Raw genomic sequence first — 12,356 nt, forward strand, 5'->3', positions numbered from 1 at the left:
GACCCAGAATAAATTGGAACAAGATTTCATATACCACACATTATTATATACAATTATTTCTATTTGACAGGCTATTACAAAGAGAACAATCAGAATGATCCTGAGGACTCAGTGGATAGCACCAGGCATTATCAATATACAAGGAAGCACTATGAGGAGAAGAAAAGTGGGTCATCATCTTTTGTATCGTCCATTGAAGATGAGCAGAAACCCCTGTTTGCTGGAATAATTGATTACCCATCAGTGACAGGCAAAACTACAGGGCTGGACTTTGAAGAAGTCGTGCACATAGCAGAAAGGATACACATTGACAAAAGAAGTCATTCTTGTAAAGGTAATTTAATCTGTGCTGCTCTTTTGTAAAGCTGGACTATTCAACTCTCTGCTCTGAGGACCAATGAGAAAAAAAGAAGAAAGAAAAAAAAACTTATCTGAATGGCTCCAATGACAAATAACAGAGGAATTTATTTTTTAAGTGTGTCATTAAACATTCACAAAGAATATTCTTCTAGTTCATATAGAGAATATTCAACCCAAGATATTTCCCATGAAGGGAATATAATTTGGTAGATTAGGAATAAAATGGAAAACCAGAAGCTCTTGAGTATTAGCTGAGGTGTTGGCAATGAATCACTCTATCACTGAATCTTCTTAGATTCAAATCCTTAAGCAAAAATATTAAAGGTACCCACTAATGTTGCGTGGGTCCAGTGTTTGAAAATATGGATTTGAGATTATCTTTCATTGCTGCAAACTGGGATTTATACTGGCAGAGAATCCATCAAACATGTTGGAAGATGGAATGTACATTGTGCTACAGTGTTGGATAGCAGCACAAAATCCTGGATAGGGTATCTTCTGTTTAACAGAAGAGATACTAAATATGAGTCTCATGAAGCCATATCAATAGGAACAAGTCTTGCTTGACTTCAGCAGGAAATTTAGATGAGTAAATGGAACAGGATTTGGCCCCTAGTATATATGGCAAATATTTTACAAAGATTAGGCAATCTCAGTTAAGTTAAAATGTAGTGGTTGCTTTCTATCACAACATTGAATGTATTCCTTCTTTTATTAAAGCATTTATTTTCTCAGTGAAATTCAGACTGAACTAATGAAATGGTTAAGTTTTAGTACAACATTAACAAATGTTACTGAAGGTTTGTTTGCAGTTATTTAAGTCTGAAAAGAAGACTTGTATATTCAGTGCTTACTGCTGTTTCCCTCAATTTGTTTCTTGGCACAGTAAATTTAACTACATATTAAATCAACTTTAGTCTTCTAGGATAGTATTTAAAATGCTTCTAAAAAATAATCCTCTCAAACAACATATTTTTAACATTCCAGAAATCCAGCAATATGAAAACTGGTCTTCTTGGGCTAAGGTCAAATGCTGAGCCACATAAACTAGCTGTGTACATATTGCAATTTGAAAGCTTATCTTTCCCTTGCTGGTAGCCAGAAATGTGTCCTTGCAACTATAGCAACATTTTCCAAGGCAACCTATTGCAGATTTTACTCTGAGCTAAATTTAGTCTGTCAAAAGGGCGTATATTTTGATTAAGATTGCATACTTTTTTCCTTTGTAATCCTGAGATTTTAGTAGCATGTTTGAAAAGCTGGTTGCCTTTCTTTCCACTTTCATAAAAACATTAAATTCAATCAATCAATATTTTAAATTAAACTCTCATTCCTGTAATCAGTTATTGATTTTATTTTGTATAAAGGCAATTGTAAACATAATGATGTTTTAAAATAAACTCCATATAAATTTAAACTATGAATTTATAAGCTTAGAATGATTAAGTATTCATATAAATGAACTCATAAATGTGAAAGAATCCATAATTCTTTGTCAACATGACACATAACATACCACATAACAGTTACTTTAATGTTGGTCATTAATTAACATTTTGGAATGCGATATGATTTGCGATCACTCATGAATGAGTCAGATTATCTTCCAAGGATCTTAATAATGATTCCTCAGATGACTCCATAACCCAATTCTAGATCCACATGTCTTGTCGCAGTGAGGACAGGTGTTTCCAGGAGGGATAGGCACTGTGTTGCTGCATTGGGTGTTCTGATGTTCTTTTCGCCTGTTCCTCTATTCCTCTTCTGCCTGTTGATGAGCTGTTTCACAGTGTTGAGATCCCTCCCAAAGAGTATTCTTCCATTTTGGTTGGGCCTGAGAAAAGGTCTCCCAAATATTGATGTTGATGTTACACCTCTTCATGTTTGCCTTCAGGGTGTCTTTGAAGCACTTTCTTTGGCCTCCACTACTTCACTGACCTTCTTTCAGCTGTGAGAAAAAGATTCTCTTTAGAAGGTGGGAGTCAGGCATGCAAACAACATAACCTGTGCAGCAAAGTTGGTTTTGGATGATCATGGCCTCAATGCTGTTGGAATTTGCTTCGGCCAAGACACTGATCTTTGTGCATCTATTCTCCCAGCTAATCCAAAGGATCTTGTGAAGGCACCATTGGTGATAATTTTCCAAGCTCTTGAGATGTCTTCCATACGTGGTCCAAATTTCTGAGCCATTCAACAGAGTTGGAATGACAATGGCTTGATAAACCAAGAGCTTCATTTCAGCAAGGATGTCATGATTTAAGAAGACTGTTTTACTCAGATGTCCAAAGGCTGCACTTGCACATTTCAAGCCGTGTTGTATTTCTGTGTCTATGTCTGCCTTTGATGAAAGATAGTTTCCAAGATTGGTGAAGTGATCCATGTTCTCCAGCAATTCTCTGTTGATTTGAATGGCAGTTGTTGGGGCTGTTTCTCCATTTGGAGCAGGTTGGTAAAGGACTTGCATTTTCCTGATGTTTAGAGTTAGGCCAATACTCTCATAGACTTCCAAGAATACATTAAGAATGGTTTGGAGATCCATTTCAGATTGAGCAGTGACAGCATTGTCATCCGCGTACTGGAGTTCCATTATGGATGTTGTCATGGTCTTAGTTTTGGATTTGAATCTGTTGAGGTTGAAGAGTCTTCCATCCATCCTATACACAATTTCAATTCCAGGTGGGAGCTTTCTGTCATTGAGGTGCATTATGGTGCCAAGATGCCTCAGTAGTTTCCACAATCAACTCTGCCCCCTTTCTTGAAGATAGTAACAATCAAGGCATCCCTTAGGTTGGCTGGGATTTCTTCCTTGTTCTAGATTTTAAGGATGAGGACATGAAGCTGACACATAAGTTGCTCTCCTTCTCCTTTGAAAATCTCTGCAGGTTTTCCATCAACACTGGCTGCCTTGTTATTCTTCATTTTCCTGATGGCTCTCCTGACCTCTGCCAGGCAGCAAACTGAGGTCTTCTCTGATTGCTTTTTGCGGAAGGTTGTTGATCTTATCTTCATCGACAGTTGAGTCATGATTAAGAAGGTCCTGGAAATGTTCTTTCCAGCAAGCACTGATTGATTCACTGTCTTTCAGGAGTGTTGTTTTGTCCTTTGATCTTAGAGGATGAAGGCCTTGAGTGCTAGGGTCATAGACAGATTTGGTTGCACTGAAGAAGACACAAGTGTCACGGATGTCAGCAAAATGTTGGATTTCTTTTTATTTCTGAATCCACCACTCATTCTTCAGGTCTTGTATTCTGCTCTGCACCTCTGATTTTACTTGTTGGTGTGCATTTTTCCTGATGGCAGAGTTGATGTCATTCTGCCAGGCAGAGAGAGCTTTCCATTTCCTGTCAATGAGACCTTTAATTTCAGTGTCATTTTTGTCAAACCAATCTTGATGTTTCCTGGTCTTGTATCCTATGGTATTTTCACGGGATGAGAGAATAGCTGTCTTGAGTCCCATCCAGTGCTCCTCAGATTGTTCTGGGTGCTCTGTTGGTAATGTCTCATTCAGGAGTTGCTGGCATTCTCTCTGCTTGAGTGGGTTCTTCAAGCACTCGATGTTTAACTTATGCCTGCTTCCTTCGTATTCTTCATTTAGGAGCAATTCTGATGTACATGCAGGAATGAATGAGGTGGTGGTCAGTCCAACAGTCATCAGTGCTAGTCATGGCTCTCGTAATCAGGACATCCTGGTGATTGCGAATCTGAACAGTCACATGGTCTATCAAATGCCAGTGTTTTGATTTAGGGTGTTTCTAAGATGTCTTGAACTTGTTCCTTTGATGGAACAGGGTATTTGTGATGACAAGTCCATGTTCTGCGCACTTCATCAGGAGAAGGACCCCGTTAGCATTTGAATTTCCAATGCCTTCTTTTCTGATAGTAACATTTCAAAGTTTTGAGTCTTTTCCCACTCTGGCATTGAAATCTCCAAGAAGGATGATCTTATCTTCCTTTGGCATATATGAGAGGATGGTGTCAAGCTGTGAGCAGAAGTTCTCCTTCATGATTTCATTGGCATTGAGAGTCAGGGCATATGCACTCACAATTGTCGCCTGTTGGTATTTGGTGAGTTTCAGACAGAGAGTCATGAGGTGTTCACTAACTTCAGTTGGGAGTTCTGACAGTCAGTTCACAAGTTCATTTTTGATGGCAAAACCAACTCCATGTGTTCGTGGCTCTTCTTTTGCTTTCCCTCTCCAAAAGAATGTGTATCCTCCACCTTCTTCTTTCAGATGTCCTTCTCCAGCATTTCAAGTTTCAGATAGGGCAGCAATGTTGATATTGAACTTCCTCAGTTCATTAAGGCTATTGCTGTCCTTCACTTGGGGCAATCACTATTTGCGTAGTCCATTAAGGTTTGTACATTCCAGGTTCCAAAAATCATTTTTGTTTCTTTGTTACCACATAGAGGTGATCCCTCTGAACACAGCTATCCAGTCAGGAACTGATTGAGACAGACTATGTTTGGGACACCTTTTCTAGCCCCCTCCCCATGTGGGGTAAGCAGAGTGGATCCTAAACAGGACTGCTCAGTCATGGGTGCAGCTGCCGAACTGGTTTTACTGCCTCTGTCCTCGAACAAGACAACTGAAGCAAACATCCACCACCTACGTGCCAGTCCATGACTAGGAACTTCCAGATCTCACAGTCCTATCCCTGTCACCACTCGCCAATGACTGTAGGACTTTCCTGTTGTGCAGAGAAAATGTATAATTCCCATAAGGAAGATGCCTGTGCATGACTTCTTTTAGCATGAGGATGTCGTTGCACACCAACAAATGCACAGTCCTTGACAGATAGGGATCTAAGCCCAATGGCATGGAATCCAAGACGATTGGAGACCCTTGATCTGCTGCAGCCTTCATCTGCCATCACAGCTGCAGAAAAGAGGGTTCGACTTTTCTTCTGCCTGGTCCGCCGTTGAGGTCTTCTTGGATCATAAGGGGCTACAAATACCTCCCTGGATAGCCTGGGGCAGGTACTGTATAAGCAGTGCTAAGGCAATTGTGACCTGCAGCATTTAGTGTTTCAGTTCTGCACCTCTTTTGAGAACATACAGAGAAGCTTTTCAGTAGTTGTTAATCCCCATACAGCAGAAAAAAACTATTTTCCATGATCTTTGGGGACTCCCTAGCCTTTATTCAAGCCCTGGATTTTTATCTCTCAGCTGTTTAGATGAACCTGTCCACACATCTATTAATTTAGGTCTCACCTTGAAGACATTCCTCTAGGGCCATGTTTAGCTGTAATGCTTGATTTCCCTGGATGTCTCTGTTTGCTATTTATATATGTGGGAGCACCTCAGAAGAAGTACACAATTCCCCTGAAAGAGAAGACCAGAATGTTTAGATGAGAGTATATGATCCTTTGTAAACTTCAGTTAATGCAAGGTATTTTGGCAATCAGATTGAAAGTGTTACTCAAGATACTCCACAAATATTTGTTCCCAGACAAAAACATCTGTGATTTCCCCTGTGGCAGAGCTAAAGAGATACTATGGCATAAGACAAAACAAATGTGATCTAACTTGAGAATTTCCACATAAAATCCTTTAGATTTTGCAGGGCAGTAAAAAAGCAGTGTAAACAAACTGCATGTACCATTTAGATTTTATTCCTTAAATTCACCATCTAAAAATCAGTCACCTAGTTTTCCACTATGCATTCTACACGCAGGTGTGGATTGAAATAATGCCAGACTTCTGCTTGTCAACATTTTGTCCCATGACCTTTCCCAAAGCTTCCCACTTTCCTCAGAAACCTGAAAATTGTGCGATACATGCTAGCTCAGTCAAAATTATATGATTCCCAGTCATTGCCCTTCCTTTTTTCCCTCCCTTGTATTATGTATTGACTAGTCTGAGAAATTGAATGGGACACCATGGAGCCAAGGTAAAATCTTCTCTTCCTTGTTTAGACTTATGCATAAAGCTAGTTTATGTTATGTCATGTGATATTCAAATTCCAGGAAACCCTCTGATCTCACAGATCGCAAAGCACCATTAATGCAATAAAGCGCATCCACCATTCCCTGCCAAAAGGAGAGGAACATTTCCCCCCTATGAATTCTAGTGATGAGTGCTCCCCTTTCTGCTTCACTCTACTTTCACCACTGATCTCACCAAAGGAAAGTTTTCTCTACTATCTCTACTTAAGGAATATTTCCAAAAATGTAATACATGATCAGTTGAGGGAAGAGGGTTATGGAGAAGGATTTGGACAAACCATTCGTAATGGCACCTATTTCCTGCCTTCCTGTGTAAGGATCTAGTTTTTCATGGTTTCTTAGAAAAATATAAAAATGTGAAATGAAACTAATATACACAAAGTCAGCTGCTTGAGTCATCTGCAGAGAGTCTGATCTACGATACTGGAGGGGTGAACTCCACTTTTCATTTCAGTGGATATCCTATGAAATATCAACAGTGTTAACTCTTACACTTCCCAAAGCTTGTAAGAAAGGAAAGGTAGTATATTATCTACTCCAGAAATTCCCAAAAGTGTGCATGGAAGGGAATGATAAGACCTACCAAAGTAAGTATGTATCATGGGACATTGTACTAATTAAAATATATATGTTTTAATAAAATATGCTAGGATTGCAAAACACAGATGTGACTGATTTAATTTCTCTCAAGGAAGGACCTATATTTCAGAGGTTTGCAAAATTCTAATTTGTTTGGTTGAATAATCAACAGACCAATATCTCTTACAAATCAAGTGTAAATAGTGTCACACTAACTTGGTCATGTCTTCGATTCCTCAGGTTCAAGCAACAGCTACATTTAAGTAGACCAGTACATTTATACTTCTTCATGATTTTTTTTATCAGATATCGCTGATAAAAGAATCTGGGAACAGGAAAACCTAAAAGGATACCATGAGGCTTCGAGTCAGTCAGCATTCCCTCATGTGACATGGGGCATCTGTGAATCTGAAAGCGAACTTACCTATGGGGAAGTTGAACACCGACTTGATTTGCTTCAAGAACAGCTCAACAGGTAAAGATGTGTGAAAGGAGCTATAAGACCATTTATATTAATAGAATTAAAACAAGGATGAACTTTGTGGGAGAATTTTCAGAAGTACTTAATGACTTGTGAGCTTCGAAGCCGCATAGAGCCAGACCCTTAACATGCTTGGTTCATCTAAGCATATTTTACCAACCTAATTCCCTGAAATTACGGGAAAGGCCAAAGGCATTGGTAGTGCTTGTCTCCTCGGCTGTCCTGCTGGGACACATGGTGGATTTGGGGTGATTGGGTTTGGGTTTGTTTGTTTTGCTGTGTAGGACTTCAGGAGTTTGGGGGTTAGGTATTACTAGTCATGTCAGGCTCCCTCAATTTGGATGGTGTGTGCATGCACTGTCATGATGCTATCTGTGATGCTGTGCCCCTAACAAGCTTGTTATTCCAAGAGATTGCAGGCCTTAGATCTTAGTAACAAAAGCTCAGCCAGGTTTATTGTTCCCAAGAAACTTAGATGCTAGCATAGCTATTGCCATGGCTAACTAGTACATTGTGCTATCTAGGTCATTTGCAGGCATGGTACAGGCATGAACATAACCCCAATGCTGAGTATAAAGTATTTAGGGTTCCTCAGACCCTTTTTATACACTGATCACAGCATCATGTTACAGCATACACATCCTAGTTCTCCCCAGTTACTAAAACATACTTAGGTGACATCATCCACATCCTGCTTCTCACCAAACAGTGCAAGCTTCCCACCAGATATGGACACCTGTGACCAAGTCACTCGGATCTTTGTTTTGGTGTGCTTATCAATTCATTCTCTATCTGTTGGCTTTGGAGACTCCTTTAAAACTAATGAGCTACTTTCCCAATATATCTGTGCAAGCCATATATGGTATGCCTAGTTTTGTTCTAGTGAAGTTAAATTTGGTTTATGACATTAGCAGGGCCCCTGTATGATTTGTAATGCACTTACCAGTAGCAAATGTTTTGGGATTTGGGGCACAGGAAGAGCCAAAATGGATGTTCTTGTGGATTTGGGGGGTAAACATTTATTACATAATTCCCTGAGGTCACAGCAGACTAGATTCAATGACCCAAGGGTTCTCTCCAGGCCTATGTTCCTAGCAGAATGTTCAAACACCTTTAGTGACCTATCTGATTTTAGCCTCCAAATACTTACAAAAATCCTACTCTTAAAGTCTTTGAGAAGCCTGCACTCAGTCTGTTGGGTGCGGATCTTTTGATTCTCTCTGCCATCCTTCTTCCTCCAATGCTTTTACTCTCAAAATCACCTCCTGGCCTTCTATACATGCACATGTGCACACCCCCCCCCCTCCCCCTCCCCCCCCCCCCCCCCTCTCTCTCTCTCACACACACCATTTGCTTAAAAAACAGAAGTTTTTCCCCTGTCTTTGAAGGGCTCTACTTTCCTCAGAATGCACAGAATGAACTAGCTGCCTTCCTAGCAGAAGTAGCATTTGTATTGCAGGCATCTTTGCTTTTGATACATAAATTTCTTTTTCAGCTGTTTCTATAATAAACAACCATGGGAGTATCACAAGTGTAAAACACTTACACCTACTACAAAAGAAAACAGTCATTTTCTTTGTCAAAATACTGCATATGTATGGTACCTTTGCTAATACAATTCATATTCCTTCTTTTCCTCCCTATTGGTGACTAAGCAGCATAGCATATGGCATCTTAGAAATATCATTAGGAGATTCTGATTAGTCATACAGTATAATTTACTGTGTAATTTCACTCAGTTTTAAATTGGTCTGTGCCCTGTCTGTGCCTTCATTTTATTTTCCCTGGAATTCCATTACTTTCAACTTTGTTGACATGACAAATACAAGATTTAACTCTAAATTCACCCATGACTGAGCATTAGTATCTTTGCCATCCTGCATGTTTTTCTTTGGAAGGGAATGATCTATCTCTGTTATTGTTATTAAATGGGAAAATGGGAAAGAATGAAAACTTAGAGAAAAGTTAGAACTCTCTGCTATGGCACAGTAGGAAATTCTTTGTAAAGTAATGAGAAAAGGCACATGAGAATAAGGGTGTAGGTTATAACCGTGTTGGTCTAAGTACATAGGCAGACAAGGTTCTTTGGGTGAATCTGATATCTTTTATTAAACCAACTTACATAGTTGGAAAAAAAATAGTTTCAAAGAGCCACCCGGATACCACATGAAGAATTGCTGCAGTACAGAAGAAAACCCCCCACGAATCGCATGCCACTGGTTATGACAGATCACCCGTCCCCCAAACCCATACAGAATATCCTCAAACAATTGCAACCCATACTTGAAAAAGACCCTATTCTTAAAGAGATTTTCCCAGAGCCACCCATCCTAGCCTTACCGAAGCACCAGACCTCACTAACCTCATCACCAGAAGCAAACTTCCTCGTCCCCAGAACACACCGAATGGATCCAGACCGTGCCATGACAAGAAATGCAAAACCTGCCAACACATCACCACCACCCCCACAATAACTACACCCCACAACAGAGCCATCAGCATTCCCGGATCCTACAGCTGCACCTCCAGAAATGTAATACATCTCATCCAATGTACCAAATACCCTGATGGAAAATACGTAGGAGAGACCAAACAACAACTGGGCACCAGAATGAATGCACACTGGGAATCGATCAAAGACAAGAATACCCAATTACCTGTGGGTGCAGACTTCTCACAAGTAAACCACTCTCTCTCCAATCTCAGTCCTGATCCTCAAAGGAAACTTACACAACACGTCCCAGAGACTCCACTTCATCAACCCCCTGGATACTAAAAATCATGGACTAAATATAGACATTGAATTTATGACACATTATAACCTGCCTGACATCTGACGCCCCAGGTACCTATTCATCCCCCTTCTTTCCCCCCCAACCCAGCCTGTCTCTCACCTATTGACTCCTCAATCTACATCTTCACTGACTGCCTGTCTTGTATGCAGACCAGACCAGCTTCTGGCTTCTTTACTTTTCATTTCATCCAGGAAAAGCACACACAGACACTGCAGAAACTTCCGCAGCCTGACGAAGGGTTTTTAAATCTGAAAGTTTGCTTAAAATTCTTTTTCCAACTATTTAAGTTGGTCTAATAAAATATATCAGATTCACCCAAAGAACCTTGTCTGCACATGAGAATAAGGGAATTCTGCAGATAATACAAATAAGGGGAGAGAAAAAAAGTTTCCAATACAAGTTAATTATCAATGCATTATTTTTATTCATTAAAAATTATGACACATAAAGACACTGCATGGTGACTGATGCTGGTGCATTTTTCCTGTGGTATCAACCTCATACTTACTAAGAGAGCTGAACAGAAGGTGATTATGACATCTTATGTTTGGTCCTTCGTTAGGCTACTTTTATAAAACTCTAATGCCATGGAATCAATAGTAACAATAGCAAACAAAGAAGCAATGTTTCTTTTAATATCTATGCAGGGAGCAAAGTCATCCTGAACATCCAGGGGAGTGCTGAGATCTGGTGCAAAATTACAACTTAGTTCACAGCCATCTCTTCTGATGAAGTTGTTCTGCAGCATGACATTGGTTAGGTCAAACAATGAGGCACCTAGCAAAAGCAACTCTGCCAGAGGAGGCCTAAATCTGCTGCTGCAGAGCACTGAAATAGTAACATTCATGACATCAAGGGCTGTTGAAAAAAAGATTTGTTTACAAAGCAAATGATTCTGTCAGGAGATGAGTTCCAATACAATAGGATTTCTATCCATTTTACAATCTTCTATAGAGTGCTTTGTGGCAGCTGAGGAAGCACAATAGGCATTACCCATTGCTGAGTTTGTTAATTAACTTGGCATGATAATTTGAAAATCACTTCCATGCTATGGCAATGTAAGCATGGAGAAGATAAGCAATCTCCAATTGTTGTCACTTCCCTGAAGGTTTATTTACACAAAATCAGAATTCGTACAAAAATCAGAAAAAATCAATCAGTTCTGAACCACAAAAAAATGGTGGGTTTATCTCTGAGTTTTAAGGCAATCTTCATATAAGCTCTTTTTTTTACCCACAGTTGTGCTCTAAATTCTAATGACTCACCAAAAAAAGATTACTGATTTTAAGATCTGTACTTAAAAAAAGAATGACCTAAGTTCCAGCTGTGGGAAATGCATATTATGCAACCAAGGTTTTTACAGTATCCCTTTGCCTTTGGGACCATCAGAAGTTTCAAAGCAGCAAGGATTTAGAGGGCTATATCTTTTTTTGGACCAACTGTATAGTTGGGAGAGACATCAGACACTTTAACAATTGTGACCCAAAAATCTCAGCCTGCATAAATCAATTCAGTTCCCGTCAAGTCAGCAGAGCTATGTTAATCAGCTTAGGATCTGGACCACAATATTCATTTCAGTTACAAACATAATTGATAGCAATATATTCATTTGTGTGTTGAACACTAAGGTATGATGCACTTGAGAGAATATGTTCTGTGGATAAGAGGGAGAGCTGCAAGCCTTGGAAGGACTCGGTGCTCCCTCTTCTGTTCTTTCCTATTCAAAACATGTTTATATTATTAAAAGTTATGATTTTCTTTGTTAATAACCTGCAGCTCCCTCCTGAAGGCATTTGTAATCACTGTGTTAAAATGTACTCTACCATGGCTGTGTGCTAACTGATTTCATGCTACTTCTCTAGGCTTGAATCCCAAATGACTGTTGACATTCAAACCATCTTACAGCTGTTACAAAGGCAGTCAACGCTCATTCCACCTACATATAGTATGGTGACTACAAGTGCAGAATATCAACACCCAGCTGCCCCGGTGAGGCAAAACCTTCATCCTGTAGCATCTATTAAAACAGGCAGAAGTTTCAGTCCTGCATCACAGGTATGTATATGTCAATGTCAACTACAAGGATTTTTTTTTTACATTCTTACCTGGGGCTGGAAGATCAGTTCACTGCACCAGGCATTTATCGTGTAGTTATATTAATAGGAAATAATTTGACCAAACATCTCTGGGGAGTT

The 12,356-nt window shown here is 39.6% G+C and overlaps 1 protein-coding gene across 1 annotated transcript in view; it reads left to right on the forward strand.

Annotated features, from left to right (window-relative positions):
* KCNH7 (potassium voltage-gated channel subfamily H member 7) overlaps positions 1 to 12,356 on the forward strand; it is a 390,758-nt gene that overhangs the window by 375,861 nt on the left and 2,541 nt on the right. The window contains exons 12-14 of the mRNA XM_025212042.1: positions 71 to 334; positions 7,192 to 7,360; positions 12,024 to 12,216. Coding sequence (XP_025067827.1) covers positions 71 to 334; positions 7,192 to 7,360; positions 12,024 to 12,216 — 626 coding nt within the window. The remainder of the gene's footprint in view (positions 1 to 70; positions 335 to 7,191; positions 7,361 to 12,023; positions 12,217 to 12,356) is intronic.

This window comes from Alligator sinensis, unplaced genomic scaffold (genome assembly GCF_000455745.1).
Source record: "Alligator sinensis unplaced genomic scaffold, ASM45574v1 scaffold738_2, whole genome shotgun sequence".
In the NCBI taxonomy this organism is placed as follows: domain Eukaryota; kingdom Metazoa; phylum Chordata; order Crocodylia; family Alligatoridae; genus Alligator; species Alligator sinensis.